At 35.4% G+C, this 19,302-nt stretch overlaps 3 protein-coding genes across 16 annotated transcripts in view; 1 reads left to right on the forward strand and 2 right to left on the reverse strand.

The window, feature by feature from the left end:
• The window catches only part of rapgef1b (Rap guanine nucleotide exchange factor (GEF) 1b), a 45,664-nt gene extending 36,697 nt beyond the window's left edge, over positions 1 to 8,967 (forward strand). For all 14 annotated transcript variants that reach the window (XM_079898595.1, XM_079898590.1, XM_079898594.1 and 11 more), the window contains 11 exons: positions 363 to 438; positions 617 to 701; positions 777 to 869; positions 1,933 to 2,118; positions 2,201 to 2,285; positions 2,402 to 2,496; positions 3,714 to 3,792; positions 3,881 to 3,982; positions 4,111 to 4,208; positions 4,959 to 5,087; positions 7,038 to 8,967. In XM_079898595.1, the coding sequence (XP_079754721.1) occupies positions 363 to 438; positions 617 to 701; positions 777 to 869; positions 1,933 to 2,118; positions 2,201 to 2,285; positions 2,402 to 2,496; positions 3,714 to 3,792; positions 3,881 to 3,982; positions 4,111 to 4,208; positions 4,959 to 5,087; positions 7,038 to 7,188 (1,179 nt within the window). In that variant the 3' untranslated portion in view covers positions 7,189 to 8,967. The remainder of the gene's footprint in view (positions 1 to 362; positions 439 to 616; positions 702 to 776; positions 870 to 1,932; positions 2,119 to 2,200; positions 2,286 to 2,401; positions 2,497 to 3,713; positions 3,793 to 3,880; positions 3,983 to 4,110; positions 4,209 to 4,958; positions 5,088 to 7,037) is intronic.
• A 154-nt stretch (positions 8,968 to 9,121) lies between these two features.
• On the reverse strand, positions 9,122 to 14,684 carry uck1 (uridine-cytidine kinase 1). The gene is made up of 7 exons (XM_079898600.1): positions 13,896 to 14,684; positions 13,388 to 13,547; positions 13,127 to 13,223; positions 12,551 to 12,693; positions 11,061 to 11,155; positions 10,920 to 10,968; positions 9,122 to 10,830 (listed from the first exon to the last, which is right to left on the reverse strand). The coding sequence occupies exons 1-7, from the start codon at positions 13,983 to 13,985 to the stop codon at positions 10,631 to 10,633; spliced, it is 834 nt and encodes a 277-aa protein (XP_079754726.1). The 5' UTR covers positions 13,986 to 14,684; the 3' UTR covers positions 9,122 to 10,630.
• A 977-nt stretch (positions 14,685 to 15,661) lies between these two features.
• On the reverse strand, positions 15,662 to 18,918 carry dnlz (DNL-type zinc finger). Its single transcript, XM_079898602.1, has 3 exons — positions 18,526 to 18,918; positions 18,278 to 18,417; positions 15,662 to 16,178 (listed from the first exon to the last, which is right to left on the reverse strand). Exons 1-3 carry the CDS (start codon positions 18,805 to 18,807, stop codon positions 16,016 to 16,018), a joined length of 585 nt encoding a protein of 194 aa, XP_079754728.1. The 5' UTR covers positions 18,808 to 18,918; the 3' UTR covers positions 15,662 to 16,015.
• Between the last annotated feature and the right edge of the window lie 384 nt (positions 18,919 to 19,302).

Genomic DNA, 19,302 nt, shown 5'->3' on the forward strand with positions numbered 1-19,302 from the left:
AACTTTTTTTAATCCAGGCACTTCTGTGATCATCTGAACACACACACTTATCAAATATATAAATATGTAGACATGAAATATTGATTTAAGTTAAAAATATGTTTTATATTAGGTAAAGAAAGAGGAATCAGAGTGATATGAGAGACATTAAACTAGCTGGAAATCTTTAGCATGCATGTATTTGATGTGTTTTTGACACGGTCAGAACTGGAGTGTATTGCCTCTAGTGTTTCGAGAGTAATTCTGTAGTGGTTGATGGTTGAAGTCTAAAACACACACACACACACACACACACACACACACACACACTGGTGCAGTGCCACGAGCTGAGCTGCAGTAATAACTCTCTCTCTCTCTGATAGAATGATGATGGTCCTGATGTGAGAGCCGGTTCTGGTGATATACTGTTAGTTCACGCTACAGAAACAGACCGTAAAGGTAATTCACATCATTTCTTCATATGAAGAATGTTCAGTACTATGCATTTGTGTGTATATGTGATGTTCTTCGTTATAGTGTGCATTTAGCATGTGTGTTAGATTGATTTATTCCTATAGTAACTGTGTGTGATGGAGGTTTGCTGTGTATTTTAATTGTTTTCCTCTGTTTGTTGTAGATTTGGTGTTGTACTGTGAGGCTTTTCTCACCACCTACAGAACCTTCATAACACCTGAAGACCTCATTAAAAAACTTCACTACAGATATCCTTTCAATCGCATGATCTGTTAGTAGCAGTCAGTCTACATGTGTGTGTGTGTTTCTTAACTCCGCTGCACATACACACGCTTCTGTCACAGTCCAGACACCTTCAAGAAGCGTGTCAGTAAAAACACATTCTTCGTGCTGGTGAGAGTCGTGGATGAACTCTGGTGAGTAAATGCATTGTTTTACACATGGATAAAAACTACTTAGAGGTTAGCTAAAGGGTAAGCCTCTAAGTGCCATCTGAAATTTTCTTCTAGAATGATAATTTTTAACAAGCTTGTATATTTAAGTTAAAAAATTTCACTTAAATGACAATGAAAATTACCTATTAATTGTCATATAAGTGAAATTACTGAACTTAAATATACAAGCTTGATAAAAATGATCATTCTAGAAGAAAATTTCAGATGGCACTTAGAGGCTTTTGCATCTGAACTCTTCATATATTAACTATGTTGAAGCTATTTAAGAGGAATATATGTTTTTAATTTGATATTATATGTGCCACAAACACAGTTTTGGGATGTTCAGAATCGAACAGAAACATGAAGCAGCACAACTGTTTTCAGCGTTGATGATGAGAAGAAACTTTTCTTAGCATATCGGTTCGTTCAGACGATTTATTCAAGGAACTTGATCAAATGATTAATGGATTAATTAATTGAGACATTACTCAGTAATGTTCCCAGATGTTTGTTCTTGTGTCTTTTGTTTGTAGCGAAATAATATTGAAATAAGGCTTTTTCTAATTGAAGAGCTATTTAGTGCATACACTATTGAATATATTTAGCACTCTTTTAAAAGAAGTCTCTTCTGCTCATCAAGGCTGCATTTATTTGATCAAAAATACAGTAAAAACGGTAATATTGTGAAATATTATTACAATTTACAATAACTGTTTTCTATGTGTATATATATTAAGATGTAATTTATTTCCGTGATCAAAGCTGTATTTTCAGCATCATTACTCCAGTCTTCAGTGTCACATGATCCTTCAGAAATCACTCTAATATGATGATTTGATGATCAAGAAACATTTCTGATCATTATCAATGTTGAAAACAGTTGTGCTGCTTCATATTTTTGTGGAAACCATGAATAGAAAGTTCAAAAGAACTGCATTTATGCTGAATAAAGGTATTAATTACTTTCCAAATGACCCCAAACTTTTGGATGGTTTTGAATGTGTGACTGATTGTCCTCTCCATCATGTGATGTGTGTGTCAGTCTGGTGGAGCTGACCGAGGACATCCTGCGGCAGTTGATGGATCTGGTGTTTCGGCTGGTCTGTAACGGGGAACTGAGTCTGGCGAGGGTCCTGCGAAAGAATATCCTAGATAAAGTGGAACAGAAGAGGCTCCTGCGGCACGTGCACACGCTCAAGCCTCTCGCCGCGCGGGGCGTCTCTGCCAGGTAAAGGTCAAAGTTCAGGGGTCATTAGGTATATCTCATCTTTGCACGTTTGTTTTGTGTTTAATTGGCTCTTTCTGCGAAGGCCCGGGACGCTGCATGATTTCCGCAGTCATGAGATCGCCGATCAGCTGACGTTGCTGGACGCAGAACTCTTCTACAAGATCGAGGTGACAAACACAGACGGTTTTATGTGATGTGATGATGGATTTATTTATTTTTTGATTTGTGGGTGTGAAAATGTAAAAAGTGATGCACAATAACCTGTCGTCATCTCTGTCTTCAGATTCCCGAGGTGCTGCTTTGGGCAAAGGAACAGAACGAAGAGAAAAGTCCAAATCTGACCCAGTTTACAGAGCACTTTAACAACATGAGCTACTGGTACGTATTTACTGATACCCGCTACACCCTCAGTGTAACATATGTTCCCTATATGTGCATCAAGGGCCCTGTGGTTTCTGCTATGGTAAAATCACACTGGCAGAATTGTAGAATCCAGTCTTAATAATGGAATTTACAGTATTACATGGAATGTCAAAGAATTTGGACATTTTGGATAAATAAATCAAAAGTAGGGCTGGACACTTACTCAAATCACAATATCTACTACTGTTTGTGAATACTAAAGCACAAAAGACTGGTGATTAAAAATAAGGTCTGCACACTTTTACTTAAAAGTTTTCATTTTAACAATAAACTGATTTTTTTTTTTTTTTGCTTTTATATAATTTTTTTTCGTTTTTTATTTTCATTTTAGTTATAGTAATTTTGTTTTGTGCTTTTGTCATTTTTATTGTTTTTTTATATTTCTATTTATCTAATTTATTTATCAAATATGAAGTCTGCACACTTTTACGTCCATGTTTTGATTCTAACAGTAAACTGAATAAAAAAAACAACTTTATATGCTATTATAGTATTTGGAATAAGCTTTTATTTTCATATTTTCAGTTTTTATTTTAATTTTAGTTTTAGTCATTTGTTTTGTGCTTTTGTCAATTTAATTATTTCTCTTTATCTCTAATTTTAACAGTAAATGGAATTTTCTTTTGAAAAAAAATATTTTTAATATACTATTATAGTATTAATCAGTATTTTGAATAATATGAAGTCTGCTCTGCACACTTTTACTTTCTTGTTTTCATTTGAACAGTAAATGGAATTTAAGAAAATAAAATGGAATTTGGGGGGAAAAAATTAAAACTGATTTCACAGGGCCCAAAAATTGTGAATAATTTCCCAAAACAGCATTCTCGACTCTAAATGGCTGGGTTTACACACAAAGGAAAGTTGTGTAACAGTTCCCAGGCTTATCCAAGGAGCACTTCTAAAAAAAGTACGGTTTAAATATATCATCAACAAATTTTAGCCCTTTAAACGTAATGCAAAAACTGTGATTGTAAATTCGACATGTTGTTCAGATGTTAGTTTTCCTGTATCTAGCCTGAATTAGCTGTGGTGTGGACCACACATGTATGAAGATCGTTTTAAATCTGGCTATGGAGGACTGCCTGCAACACTATAACCCTGTATATCTACATATTCCCCATACTCACTCAGTATTTGTGTACTCAAGTGTAATTCCTCCTGTCCACTAGGGTGCGCTCTATAATCATCCAGCAGGAGAAAGCTCAGGACAGGGAGAAACTGCTGCTCAAATTCATCAAAATCATGAAGGTAAACCACAGTTGACTAGAGTAACACACACATGCATGAGCACTTCCTCTACTTTCTGAGTGATTTAATGTTTTCATCTGGTCCGTAGCACTTGCGGAAACTGAATAACTTCAACTCGTATTTGGCGATTCTCTCGGCGCTGGACTCTGCACCAATCAGACGCCTGGAATGGCAGAAACAGACATCTGAGGTCAGTCACACAAACTGATTAAAGTCTACACGTCCTCCTCACTGCTAAAGTTAGCATAACTGAAGAAAATCATTCAATAAAAGCAGATTTTTTTATTTGATTTGTTTTTCTTATTTGTCTTTTTCCAGGGCTTGGAGGAGTACTGCACTTTGATTGACAGTTCGTCATCTTTCCGAGCGTACAGAGCAGCTCTAGCCGAAGTGGAGCCTCCATGTATTCCCTACCTGTGAGTTTGTGTTTGAAACAAAACTTAGTTAGAAAATGAACTGAAATGGAATAAAGCAAATTAATCATTTGATGCTCATTAAAGTCTTCCCTCTCTGCCTCAAGAACGCTTATCAAAGCATTGTCTGGCCAAATCTGCCCGTTTTACAACTTTTGAGAGTTAGAAAAGCAGTTTTTGAGGTTCATGACATAAAATTTTGACCTGCATAGTAAAAAATGTAGTATTTTTATATACACTATTATAGAATGTATTAATTAATATGTTGAATTGGCTTTTATTCTTATATTTTCAGTTTTCAATTTAAATTTTTAGTACTTTTGTTTGGTGCTTTTGCCATTTTATTAGTTTTTATATTTCTTATTTAGCTTTCATCTATTTTTATTTCAGTTAATTTGTTATTCAGTTAATTTTATTTTAACCTATTTATTTCTTTTAGTTTCTGAGGGAACATTTCTGATTTTTGTTTGTCTAAGTATATGTTTTCTATTTAATATTTGTTCTTGAAACTTGATTTCAATTACCAAAAATATTTTTTATAGTTTTAGTTTTGGTTTGTAGTTAGCAATTTTCTATGCATCTGCTGAATTCAACAAAAATGCATTATTATTATTAGATAATTTCATTGCTGAAACTAAAATGATATTTCAAGCAAATTAAAAAAATATATATATTATAATGCAAAAATATGCAAAACTCTATTAATCTGGGTGTAGTAGTTTTGCTTATAATGTTTTTTTTGTTCCCTGACAGGGGTTTGATCCTACAGGACCTGACGTTTGTTCACCTCGGAAACCCGGATTTTATTGAGGGTAAAGTGAATTTCTCCAAGCGCTGGCAGCAGTTCAACATTCTGGACAGCATGAGACGCTTCCAGCAAGTGTGAGTAAAGCGCTGGCCCGAGAGCTGACGTCTGATTACACCTGATCCACACTGTCTGGCCTAGACTTCACTCAGACTTACAATAAAGCAATGAGCCATTAAAGGCTGTGGTCAAATCAAACATCGCTCATTTGGTCACATTTGTATGGAAGCCCATTTGTGCCAAAAATAATTAACTCACCCTCAATTTGTCCCAAACCTGAATGAGTTTCTTCTTCTGAACACAAAAGAAGATGTTTTGAAGAATGTTGGAAACCAGACAGACCCCATTGACTTCAATAGTAGGAAGAAAATACAATAGAAGTCAGTGGGTTTCCGTGAACTGTCTGGTTACCAACATTCTTCAAAACATCATCTTTTGTGTTTGATAAGATACTAAGTCATTGAGATAAGCTGAAATTTGACAGTCATAATTGGCAGTCGAAATTACAACAACAAAAACAGACATAAGTATCTCATAATTTTGGCTTGTCATAATTGTTTTTTTAATCATCATTCGACTTGCCATGATAATAACTGTCATTATGAGATTAAAAATTATGACAAAAAACAATTATGACAGTCATGATTATGACCTAAAAATTGCCAAATCAATTGGCAGTCATAATTATGATATAAAAAGTTGAAATTATAAGATGCTTAGTCTGCACATTGACGACTAATAAAAAACAATTGATTACTGTCATGTGGCAAAGTCGGAATTTTGACAAAAAACATAATTTTGACATAAAAAGTATCATAATTTCAACTTGCCATGATTATAACCAAGTCAATTATGACAAAATTATGACAAAAAACAATTATGACAGTCATAATTATGATATAACTTATAAGATACTAAGTCATTGAGATAAGCTGAAATTTGACAGTCATAATTGGCAGTCGAAATTACAACAACAAAAACAGACATAAATATCTCATAATTTTGACTTGTCATAATTGTTTTTTTAATCATCATTCGACTTGCCATGATAATAACTGTCATTATGAGATTAAAAATTATGACAAAAAACAATTATGACAGTCATGATTATGACCTAAAAATTGCCAAATCAATTGGCAGTCATAATTATGATATAAAAAGTTGAAATTATAAGATGCTTAGTCTGCACATTGACGACTAATAAAAAACAATTGATTACTGTCATGTGGCAAAGTCGGAATTTTGACAAAAAACATAATTTTGACATAAAAAGTATCATAATTTCAACTTGCCATGATTATAACCAAGTCAATTATGACAAAATTATGACAAAAAACAATTATGACAGTCATAATTATGATATAACTTATAAGATACTAAGTCATTGAGATAAGCTGAAATTTGACAGTCATAATTGGCAGTCGAAATTACAACAACAAAAACAGACATAAATATCTCATAATTTTGACTTGTCATAATTGTTTTTTTAATCATCATTCGACTTGCCATGATAATAACTGTCATTATGAGATTAAAAATTATGACAAAAAACAATTATGACAGTCATGATTATGACATAAAAATTGCCAAATCATAATTACGATATAAAAAGTTGAAATTATAAGATGCTTAGTCTGCACATTGACAACTAATAAAAAACATTTGATGACTGTCATATGTGGCAAAGTCGAAATTATGACAAAAAACATCATTTTGACATAAGAAGTATCATAATTTCAACTTGTCATGATTATAACCAAGTCAATTATGACAAAATTATGAGAAAAAACTATTATGACAGTCATAATTATGATATAACTTAATAAAATTAGGAAATAAATTATGACATTAAAGTTATAATTATGACATAAAAAGTTGAAACTGTTTTTAATTTGTAAAAATTTTATACGGTTTATATTAATGCTATATTATTGTAGTACACATTTCATATATCAGTAGCCGATTTCACCAATTACTGATTAAAAAATTAGTTCTATTATTCATTTTTATCTCAATTGTCTTTGTAGACACTACGAACTGAAGCGTAACGAAGACATCGTCTCGTTCTTCAACGACTTCAGCGATCACCTGGCGGAGGAGGCGTTGTGGGAACTCTCGCTCAAGATCAAACCACGAAACATCTCGCGGCGCAGGACAGAGCGCGAGGAGAAGACCTAGAGCCTCAGAGACAATATATACGGTGAGACCTGAACCTCCTACAGAACCTTGGGAACCCACGCTACAGTTCTGGGCTGAACCGAGACACGCAAGCTCCAGTTTGCACCGATAAACATTGGCAGACATTGGCAGTATTTTCCCCGATTGTTGACTCTAAAACTCACGAGGGGAATCCTAATTCAGTATCAACATACAAATATACAGATACGCACGCTCAAGAGGACCCGAACGCTGTGATATAAAGCAACTTTTTTATGTTTATGTGTGGGTGTACAGAAAGACACACTCTAAGAGGGCTTGGTTCATTTGATATTAATACACTGTGCCTGATGGAGTGAGTTCATGTTTGTTTGTCCCATTCGGACGTAACGTTTGGCCTTCCAAAGGTCGGTCACCTGATGATTCGCCCACTGGGTCACCGTTCAGACCACATGATTGGGAAACGGGCAGACGTGTGCAATCTTATAACCGTATATAAGGAATATTCACTGATCTGTTTAAATTAATGTTTTGACAGACACGGCGAGTAATGTATAAGTGGAATATATTAATTTGAAAATTAAAGAACGAACTGGACGTTTGGACTCATTTTTCACATCATCTTGCTATATTGTTTTGTGTGTGACCATGTGCAAGTTTATTATAACCGTTTACGCTGACAGCCCATCGAGAACGTGTGCGTTTTCACCTTAAAACAAAAAACAATGTACAATATGCATTGACATTATTTTCATGACAGTTTCTTTTCATGTACATTTCTTCCTCTTACCAATTTTCAATCGCTTGCACAATGCGAAATGCCCCCCCCCCCCCAAGAAAAAAAATGTAAAAAAAAATGTAAAGTGCATTTATAAGGTACAAACAAAATGGTAGTATTTGTACTTATGGTAATTTAATTTAAAGGGAAAATAAGTCACATTCATCAAACACACGCAGAACAAATTAAAAAAAATGCAAGTTGTTCGTAAAGCCTTTTATGCAATTTTTTCAGAAGTTTATGCAAGTTTATTCATTACATAAGTAGTTGCATTCAGTTCAATACTTAAGAAATGTTTTATAAACACATCAGAACAAAAAAATCATTTGTTCTGCTCATGCTTCATGAATGAGGCTTACGGGAAAAGGCTTGATATTCATGAAAATAGTGTCAAAATGCAAAAAACTACCCTAATGGTCCCAAAAATAGGCTTTTTGTTCTTTTTTCAAAGTTAATTTATCATTTTTTTTGTCTTTTGATTATCGTCAAAGAGTGACCCGAACATGACTATGATGTCACAGAGAGGGGCGGGGCTCAGTTTGTCGCCGCCGTGCATGTGGATGATTTTGATTCTTTTGGGATGTGTATTATATTATGTTCTGTATAAATGTACATGTACAGTTGTGATGTATAATCTCCTATCATGTAGAGGGCAGTTATGAGGAAATATATTTTCAAACCAAATGAGTCGTGCACTAAAATAACTAACATTATGAGGCAAAAAACACAAGGACTGAATATGCTGTGATCTCTGGGCATCAGAGAGTGTGTGAGTGTGCAACTGTGAGTGTGAGTGCGCGTGTGTGTAAGTGTGTGTAAGTGTGTGTGCGCGCATGTGTTTTTTTTTTTTTTACAGAACGTTGTTATTCGCTTACGGGAGAAAGGAAGCTAAAAAGGCTTTCTTCAGTGTGTATTGCGTGGCGTCTTGAGATGTTGACGTTTACTGACTCCTGGGAATTTTTTTTCCTGTTACACCTTTAATATCCTGTATATTCAACCACCAATAAAACTGCTCTCTTTGTATTGTGTTTGTATTTTTCCAACACTACACTTAGCATGCCTTAACAACTACAAAAATTTCCACACCATTCCCATGTTTAATGGTTATACCATGATATTTTGTTAAATAGACCACTGTTCAGAAGGGGTCAGTAAGATTTTTGATTTTATTTTATTAATACTGTTATTCAGCAAAGATGCATTAAATTGTTCAAAAGTGACAATATAGACATGTCTAATATTACAAAACATTTCTATTTCAAATAAATGCTGTTCTTTTGAACAAAGAACCCTGTAAAAATATGCATATTATATGTGACTCTGAAGACTGGAGTAATGATGCTAAAAATTCAGCTTTTATTTTACAACATATTCAAATATTAAAAAAAAAATGACAGTATTTTTGAGGTAAAAGGACACAAGCTCTTGAAGCTCCGCCCCCTGTGCCGGGAGCAGCAGCTCATTTGCATTTAAAGGGACAGACACAAAATGGTGCGTTTTTGCTCACCCTCAAAAAGTGACAATTTTAACATGTTATATACAAATATCTGTGGGGTATTTTGAGCTAAAACTTCACATACACACTCTGGGGACATCAGAGACTACATCTTGTGAAAATCACATTATACCACCCCTTTAAAAGAATCTTACTGACCCCCAACTTTTGAATGCTAGTGTATCATGAAGTAAATATCACGGTCAACGAATATGTTAATCATTCAGTATCACGTCACTACCATGGTAATACCTTGTTGAAATATCTTGCATGTAAATTAACATTAAAATCAATTCAGTACGATGATATATCCATAATACATTACCTTCATTTGCATAGCACTTTTCATAGTATTATTAAAAAAGCGCTATACAAATAAACATGAAAAAGTGAGTTGTTTTTTTTTGTCATTATTTCTTACACTCTTTTTTTAACAGACAAAATTAAATGTACAAACAATGAGATGTGAAGTCACAAGTATGTTCTCTTTAATACTTGAAAAAAGGTTTGTACAAGTAATGCAAAACTATTTTTAAAATATTCACATTTCGGAATAAATTTCAGACAGAGTAACATAAATTACACAGTGAAACGTTCAAAATAAAGAGACACATCAGTGATAGTGAGATTAATATTTTAAATACTAAACGATCACTATAATTCACTAGTATTTTACTAGTATATTCAGAAGTATTTTACTTCATCCATTTTGTCTTATCCTGACCAAACAGGAGTTTATGATCTAGATAAGGCAAGAATATCAAACACTGAAACTGTTTAAAATGCCGTTATACTCTAGATAATAATAATGAAACAAGTTGACTTTTTTTATTCTGCAGGTGTGACTGAAAATCTCATGTTTTATAGTGAAATTACATCCCAATGAGACGATTCAGGCAGTGAAAACATCAGTGTTTGCTGATGTACCGTTGTCTTTACCCTGCTACGGGTACTGTTATACACGTATCGTTTCAGTACAGATTACTGTGATTAGTATATAAATTATGACAGATAATGTAGAACATTAACTCTTTTTACATATACAGAACAGTTCCTCTTTCAGGTCAAAGGTCACGCTGAGGGTCAGGTGACTCAGATAAGCAGCAGAAGGCATTCGTAAACCTGACAGAGATCGTGTGTTGGAAGCATGCTGAAAACTCAAGCCTTCAGGGTTTCTGATCGTTTGTGTGTTAGTGTGGTCGTGTGCTGGGCTCCAGTAGGGGGCGTTTTACGGGAAGATTCCCGCCTCCGCTGGATATCTCACTGTGTTCGGCCACGCCCCTCTTTAGACTCCGCCCATGGGCGTGTCCATTGACAGAACCCCTCTGCCATTTGCAGATGTCACCGTTTAGGATGTCCTGAATATGCTGAACAATCAGGTTTATTGCCACTGAAGATTTAAAAGATGAAAGAGAAGCAACAGGTTTGAAAAGCAAGGCTTAGTATCATATAGGCAGGAATATTATGGCTCATATTTACCCATGTTATCAACTCCACGAGGTATTATGACATCTGCATATTTCTTGGTCTGAGTTGGAGAGAGATTTCAGATGTCATGAATGCTTTAAATAACTACCAAATGTTGTGTGTGTGTGTGTGAGTGTGAGGGTGTGTTCTCACCGGAAGGCAGAACTCTTCAAAGGCCGGTTTAACAAACGTGGTGTACTGTGAGAGAATCTGTTCCAGATCTCGACCTCTCCTCATGTCACGCAGAACTAAACACACAATATTATACAGACACTGTTACAACAGGCAACATACATCTATGCTAAATTATTCTAATATTTCATATTTAGGTTACACTTTATTTTACGATGGCCTTGTTACAGTGTAAATATACAATTAAGTACAGAGTAATATTAATTAACTACATGTACTTACTATAAGGTTAGGGTTAGTTGCATGTAATTATGCATAATTTATGGTTATTACTATAGAAACTACATGTAACGTGTAACACAGACACTGTAGAATGAAGTGTTACCAAAATGTACATAAATTCAAATTAAAAATGTAAAGTAAGCTAAAAACAGTTTCTGAAAATTAAAGTATATAGAGTATATAAAACAAATATGGACTATCATTTAAAAGTTTGGGGTCAGTAAGATTTTTTTATTTATTATTAAACTACACAGTAAGGACAATAAAGTGTGTAACACAAAAGTAACAGTAAAGACATTTATAATTCTACTAAATATTTCTACTTCAATGCTGTTTAAGTTTAAATAAAGTTCTTTTGAACTTTAAAAAAATGTTCTTGAGCATCAAATCATCATATTAGACTGATTTCTGAAGGATCATGTGACACTGAAGACTGGAGTAATGATGCTGGAAATTCAGCTTTGATCACAGGAATAAATTACAGTTTAATATATATTTACATAGAAAACAGTTTACAATATTTCACAATATTACTGATTTTATTTTGTTCAAATAAATGCAGCCTTGGTAAGCAAAAAAAAAAAAAAAACATTAAAGAATCTAACAAACCCCAAATTTCTGAACAATAGTGTACATAATCATTTTCTTAGTCATACATTTAAAGTTCCTCTATTAGGTTTTGCCCATTTTAAAGTCTAAGATCTTATTTTAGAGTTTATTTTTTTAACTCTTGAAGTGCACTATTTCTTAACTATAATTAATAAGAACAAAACTGTAAAATACAACTTTGAAATGTGTCTATGAAATAAAAACAAAACTGGAAATAGCAAAGCCTGAACTTAACGATAACAACGCTGTAATTTTAAGTCTGAAAGTTACATTCAAATACTTTTTTTTTTTGTTAGTAAATATTACATTTAGTGCTGTCAAACTGATAAATCGCATCAAACATAAAAATGTGTGTTTATATAATGTGTTATAAAGTATGTATGAGATTATATATATATATATATATATATATATATATATACACACACACACACATAAATATATCAATATATATACACACACACACACATAAATATATCAATATACATATACACATGTTAACTTATGTTAAATGCGATTAATCATGATTAATTGACTTGACAGCACTTATTACCTTATATAAACTTCTAAATAATATAAAGACATTGTCTCTACACTTGGTGTGCTTATGTGTGCATTACCTCTGCGAGACAGGCGTACGTCTGAGTCCGTGTCCACAAACAGTTTCATGTGGAACATGTCTCTGACTTCCTGTGTGTAAAACACCAGAATCCCCTCGAACAGCACCACATCAGCGGGATACACACATATCTTCTCTGGCAGCCTACACACAGTCATGAAACACTCCGTTATCAGACAGACAATCACATACGGTCATGAGACTGTCTCAGCATGTGTCATTATGAGTAAAAAGTGTGTGTGTGTGGCCTGGTAAACCCAACATTATGGGGACAAAATGTCCTCACAAAGATGGCAATATCTTAAATCCTTGTCCTTGTGGAGACATTTTGGTCCCTATGAGTAAAACAGCTTTAAAATCAGACTAAGTTATGTTTTTTAAAAGTGCAGAAATGTTTGTGTGATGGGTAGGGTTAGTGTAAGAGGAGAGAATATGAGTTTGTACAGTATAAAAACCATTACATCCCCATTAAACATGAAAACACAACGTGTGTGTGTGTGTGTGTGTGTGTGTGTGTGTGTGTGTGTGTGTGTGTGTGTGTGTGTGTGTGTGTGTGTGTGTGTGTGTGTGTTATTGCCTGGAATGGGTGACGAAGTCATATGTTGGAACCTCCACCACCTTCCCTTCAACTATATCCTTTAACGTCTGACACATGAACTCCGTATCAAATGCCTCTGAGAGAGAGAGAGAAAACATCATAGTGCATTGAAAACTGACCCACAAGTCGCTCCAACCTTGTTTTGCTGACCGTTTTCCATTGATTTGTGTAAACAAATTGGGTGAGTAAATGACAACAGCATTTTCATTCATGGCTGAATTATTTCTCATTCTTTTTTACCTGGATGGTCAAAGTTGTACTGGCCTTTCAAAGCTTTGGCCTTCTGTTCTGGAGTGAGAATCCGGTAGAAACTGTCCTGGCTGACGATAGTGACCTTCCTCTGGTGGTGATCCACCTTGTTCTGACCCAAAAGCTCCATGATTTTGGCACACACCGTGGACTAGCAAGAGAAAGACAGCAGTTAATGATCTGGACTGACAGTCTATTGCACATTTGTAATTGCATCAGCCTGGATATCAGTACAGACACAAGACACCAGATTTTAAGATTACGGGCCTTTTGTCATTGCTGACATTTCATTGCCTATAATTACTTGCTGCATGCTGTTTTCTTGTGCATTTTACATGGTTTAAATTGCATGCATTCCACCTAAATGCAATGTATATGTAAAGCAAAAAAAGAGAAACATTTTGACTGTGACTAACATGTAAGTTCTAGGTTTGCATGCATTAAAACGCCAAAGCCAGCAGTGTGCATCAGTTCCCATCATGCATGCAGTGTCTCGTACCTTTCCACTGGCTGTTCCTCCGCTCACCCCGATCAGGAAAGGACGGTGGCGCGGCCGCTCGCTCTCACACAACAGTCCGGCTGGATTCATGCTGGTACAGTAAGACAAACTTCAAGTAAACCGTTCTGGATATGATCGGTCATCAGCTGGAGGCTTCCCGGGGGGTGTGTGCTCAATTACCGCCTGGTTTCACTCTCAGCAAAGGCCGATTAAAGCACTCCAATATTACTGTACTGGTTAGCAACTGTTAAAGTGAACATGACATTTCTCTTCCACCACGAGGCGCTCAGCGACTCAGAAAGACATGTCCGCATTGAGGCTCATTCAAATCTCATGATGTTTTGTTGTCTTACTGGAGACATTTGGAGTTTAGAAAGTATCATCTTGTGAATGCCTGAGATTGAATCCTGACATAAAAGTGGAAACGGCACCATTAGTCTATGTAATAATGTTGTTTAAAGCAGCCTTGTTCAGTCACCGCAAACTGTGATTGGTCCGTTCTAGTCCAGCGCTGAGAAAAGTAACAGGTGTCATGTGACCAGTCTACCTTTGCACCGCTTGAGCGCAGTCTGGACAATAATCTACTGAGTTGTGTAAAGATATTGAGACATTTTAATGGATGATGAAGTGAAAGACTGCAAAGAATTCAAAGTAGAACAAATATTTTATCCTGACCAATAAGAGCAGACCGCTAAGCCCCGACCATCGTCGCATCCCTGCTTCACTGTTGAATGCCATTCTACCTCCTCTTTCTGTTTATATGGTTTCGCTCCTGGACGTTGCTGCGTCATGCTGCGCGCGCAAACCCCACAAAACTTGTAAACAAAGTCATCACTTCTTGCAAATTGTGTTAAAACAAGTTCTTCTGATGTATTAGCTAGAAATTACTTTATGGGGACTCTTTGAAAATACTCTTTTTATATTCATTTTATAATTATTTTATTACTATTCCTTGCAGAATTTTACATGAACTAAATGTATGTTTTCACGGAAAATATATATATATTTTTTACATTTTAAAGGTATCACCCAAAAAGGACAATTTTGTCATCATTTACACACCCTCATGTTGTTCCAAACCTGTATGAGTTTCTTTCTTTTGCTGAACATAAAAACAAGATATTTTAAAAGAATGTTGGTAACCAAAGAGTTGATGGACCACATTGACTTTCATAGTAGGAAAAAAACAAACAAACAAAAATACTAGAGAAGTTAATGGATGCCGTTCACTGTCAGCTTACCAACATTCTTTAAAATATCTTCTTTTGTGTTCAACAGAAGAAAGAAACTCATACAGGTTTGAAACTACATAAGGGTGATGATGACAAAATTGACATTTTTGGGTGAACTATCTCTTTAAGAAAGTCTCTTCAATGATGTATAATCAGTGTTGGGTGTAATGAATTACTTGGTAAAGTATTGTAATTCAATTACAGTCACTTCTGATGTAATTGCATTAAATACTGTAGACTATAGAACAATTCCATATAAAACAATAGTGTATTTGAAATAAAAATGTAATGTTAAAATGTATGTTTTCAATGTAACCTTCTCCCTTTACACACTTTGGTCAGTTCAAGAATAATTTATGCAATTGTATATTGTTTATTTGAAAGAACTAAAGTGCCGTATCATGTCTTTCCTTGTATTGTTCAACTGTTCAAGGTTGATATGGGATTTTAGAAAGTAGTAATAGAGAAGTAATCGAATCACACTGTCTAATTACACTGTAATTAGAAGCTAGTAACTTAACTAACACTGCTTATAATATGCTTTAGTTTATTTCAGAATTTCCAACCCTTAGTTTTGTTTGTAACTGTTTTTTTTTTTATTGCAAAATAAACAAAACAACAAAAGCCTTGCAAAACCAGTATTGCTTTAGCTGTATTCATGTTTACCAGTCAAAGGTCGCTGATACAGTGAAGATATCGAAGGATGTTGCAGTGACCACAAGGTGGAGCCAAACACTTAAAGAAACTCCAAAGATGAGATGATTGTTTTTCAGTGATTTAATAAGAAGAATATAAAAACTATAATGACGATATGATACAATGATTGAACAGCTCTTGGTAATTGCTAGACCTGAACTGGTAGTTTTAGACAGTCAATATAAATGTCAGTCATGTTTTGTCCGACCCGTCGCTCAGATGTGGTGGTTTCTGTTCATCTGGGTTATTTCTTGACGCCTCCTTTATTGATTCCTCTGCAACGATTTCCAGGGCCTCGTTCCCTTGAACTCTTCGGACTGACTCTCCTTTAGCAGCCAGGATCTCCTCGATGTTTCTATGGCAAATACAGAACATGCGACATTTAACTTCACAATAAAGTTTTTGGCATAATGCTTTAGAGCAGGGGTTACAGTACTATAGTGAGTAGAAACAATTTAATGTAATAGACTGGGTCTTTATACATGGAATATATATAGCTGCTTTTTATTTTGTAGGAAGGATCCTCACATGAGGATGAACATATTTAAGGGTTAGTGGCATCAAGGCCTGGTTTAGATTAAGCCAGGATTAGACCTTAGTTCAATTAATTAATTTTTATAAACATGCCTTAAAAAAACACAACATTACTGGTGTGCATCTTGAGACAAAACAATGGCACTGACATATTTTAAAATCTATCAATGCGAGTTGCGTTCAGTTAATACAGTTCAAACATGCATTTTAGTCTCGGACTAGTCTTAAACCTTGTCTGTGAAACCGGGGGCAAAGTCCTGCTTTAAAGAACACAGTCAAGTAACAGCTTTGCCTTGCACCAGTGTTGGGAAAGTTCACTTTCTACATGAACTAGTTCAAAGTTCAGTTCACAAATTTTAAAATGAACTAGTTCAGTTCATAGTTCATATACTCAATTTTGAACTAAGTTCACAGTTCCAAAAATGAACTAGTTCATAGTTATTTTTTCCATGTTGCTGCGAGATATTATTTTTCAAAATGATTACCACAGCCCATATAGAGCTGGTAAGTCCCGCCCATCCGTAAAACCCCAAGTGGACCTCTAGGTTGAAAAATCGTCAATGCAAGTGATTGTGAGAAAATAATTATTTTCTGATCCTGTTTGAATTGTGCCATGAATGTGAACATATGTTGTCTGTGGAATTTTTATATAATTTTTCATGTTACGAGTTTGACAGTATATTGTATGATTCTTTGGCTAGCAGTTGTGGAAAATACATAACGAGAAAGACTACATGTCGCCTATGTGACGTCACCCCAAAACACATTTCCCTCCACTTGTCAAATCACGGTGCTAATGCTACGATAATCCATGGAGACAGATCGAGATGCCTGTGTGTTTTGTACCCAAATGTCACCATTCAAACCAAATGGGCTGTTCTTTCTTCAGATTCGCGTCGAAAGCAGCGAAGAGTTGTAGTCCACAAAGTGCTCTCACACAAAGTCTAACCGTATCAAACTTCTACCCGCTAAATTGTAGCATTCTTTACACGAAAAATTAAATAAAAAATTCACAGACAACATATGTTCACATTCATGGCAAAATTCAAACGGGACCAGAAAATAATTATTTTCTCCCATTCACTTGCATTGACGATTTTTCAACCTAGAGGTCCAGTGGGGTTAGCGGAAGGGCGAACCACAGACAATTATTTTATCAGTTTTTTTAACTGAAGCTATGTGTCAGATTTTTCCCATCCTCACCGACCTTGTCATAAAACTCGTTTAAATGATCATACGACGCCTCCTTGCTGCTTTTTGTTTTGATTTGATTTGTAACGTAAGTGATGAGTCGTGCATGAACGATCCATTCATTGCGTCTGTCACGTGACAAATAAACGAAAGACTCGAGGTAAAGTAATTATTTATGTTCCCTGTAAACGATTTTTGACTGCATTATAATGATTTCTTAATTCAGAATATGATAAAGATTGCGTAGGTGGATGTGTTCGGGGAATTTGCCAGTTAATAGTATAACATTTAAAGCCCCTTAAATGAACGAAATGACTCGAAAAAAGATTTGTTCATTTTGATGAACGAGATCGAACAAGAGAGTCAGTAGACACTGGTGGCTGGTGTTGCCAGATTGGGTGTTTTTTCCGCTACATATTAAGGCCGATTTACGGTGGGTTTTCGCCTGGAAGTCTGTATAGAAATCTGGCATCCTATTGAACGAAGTTAAACTGAGAGAGCGTGGCGTTCACAGACACCAGAATGAACGAGTTCACAGTAACGTTCATCAGGCAGTAATGCGGTACGTTCAGTTCACGTTCGCCCAAAATATGAACGAGTTCATGAACTATCGTTCAATGAACGCGTTCAGGCACAACACTGCCTTGCACAGCCTTATTTTATTTCAGTTTTTAACATTTCAACTTTTGCGCGGATCAATCATCCATGCACATGAACAAACACACACACCTTTTCCCCTCCAGGTCAGAGAACCAGTTCAGATTATCAGCGATGACGTGATGGTTGTTGCATCCAGGGCACGTTACTATGACAACGCCCTTGTGATAGGCTATCTTGGATATTTTCTTCATGGAGCGAGTGGAGCACACCTAAAGAGACAAAACAGTAAAGTACATGACTGAGTTGAGCAATACTACCTAATTAGGCGAGTCAAAAGTTCCCCAGTCACACACAAGTACAGAAGTATATGCTCGTACTTTGCAGGTGTACACCAGTTGATAGTGCGTTGACTGCACTTGCCCAATGGCTTCAGTCCTGGACTCCGAGGTTGTGAAGCTCCTGTAGAAACTCAATCTGCCTCCATTCTGTGACCCCTGTAAAGATTTAGTGAAGTGTAAGAAGGTGTTTGGGGCTCCTTTCTGTGCCGCCTCATGTTTGCTTCTCGCAGGACAGCATGTTTTGGGCACAGACAGACTTCCCGCACCACGTGATCTGCTTATTCTCGGTCTGAATAAAAAGAAAAATAATCTAGAGCTCATTATCTAAACGTTACCAGACTATCTGTTCTTCTTAAACACAGGCGATATCTCTAATGACGCTGAAATGTCATATCTGCTCAAACCGAGTTGAATCACTCGTCGCTTGCCGATGACGACAGAGACGCAACGTGACGTCTACACGAAGCCCCGCCCATCATGTTTATTTACCAGTGACATGTGGATTGCATCGAATAGTAAGGGTCATTTACTTACTTATTCAGAATTTTAAGGACATTTTTAATTGTATATATCTGTCAAGGAATATAGGATGGTGATCAATGCAATTTCCTCAGAACTTATAAAATTGCTAGGAAATAATATTATTGAAAAGCCAAACCTAAAGATGAACTGAAAGGTATAAATTCAAAAGGCAGAAAATGTAAAAATAATTATCTGAAATGATCAATTATCCCAAATTTCCGCTGTTCCTTTAGGCATTGGATTTTGGAGAAGTTGTATTGGAAAGAGACCTTTAAAATCTCCAGACACTTTATC

This window comes from Squalius cephalus (genome assembly GCF_949319135.1).
Source record: "Squalius cephalus genome assembly, chromosome: 17".
NCBI lineage: Eukaryota > Metazoa > Chordata > Actinopteri > Cypriniformes > Leuciscidae > Squalius > Squalius cephalus.

What these genes read in the sequence shown, in the direction of transcription:
- uck1 (XM_079898600.1), bottom strand. Translation starts at nt 13,985, where the DNA reads ATGAATCCAGCCGGACTGTTGTGTGAGAGCGAGCGGCCGCGCCACCGT. An exon ending in TTGAAGAGTTCTGCCTTCCG is followed by an intron (nt 10,969 to 11,060) that starts GTGAGAACACAC and finishes TCTCCAACTCAG; the next exon opens with ACCAAGAAATATGCAGATGT. An exon ending in TCGTGGAGTTGATAACATGG is followed by an intron (nt 10,831 to 10,919) that starts GTAAATATGAGC and finishes TTAAATCTTCAG; the next exon opens with TGGCAATAAACCTGATTGTT.
- dnlz (XM_079898602.1), bottom strand. Translation starts at nt 18,807, where the DNA reads ATGAGCTCTAGATTATTTTTCTTTTTATTCAGACCGAGAATAAGCAGA. An exon ending in AACTGGTGTACACCTGCAAA is followed by an intron (nt 18,418 to 18,525) that starts GTACGAGCATAT and finishes TTGTCTCTTTAG; the next exon opens with GTGTGCTCCACTCGCTCCAT. An exon ending in TCTGACCTGGAGGGGAAAAG is followed by an intron (nt 16,179 to 18,277) that starts GTGTGTGTGTTT and finishes TATTTGCCATAG; the next exon opens with AAACATCGAGGAGATCCTGG.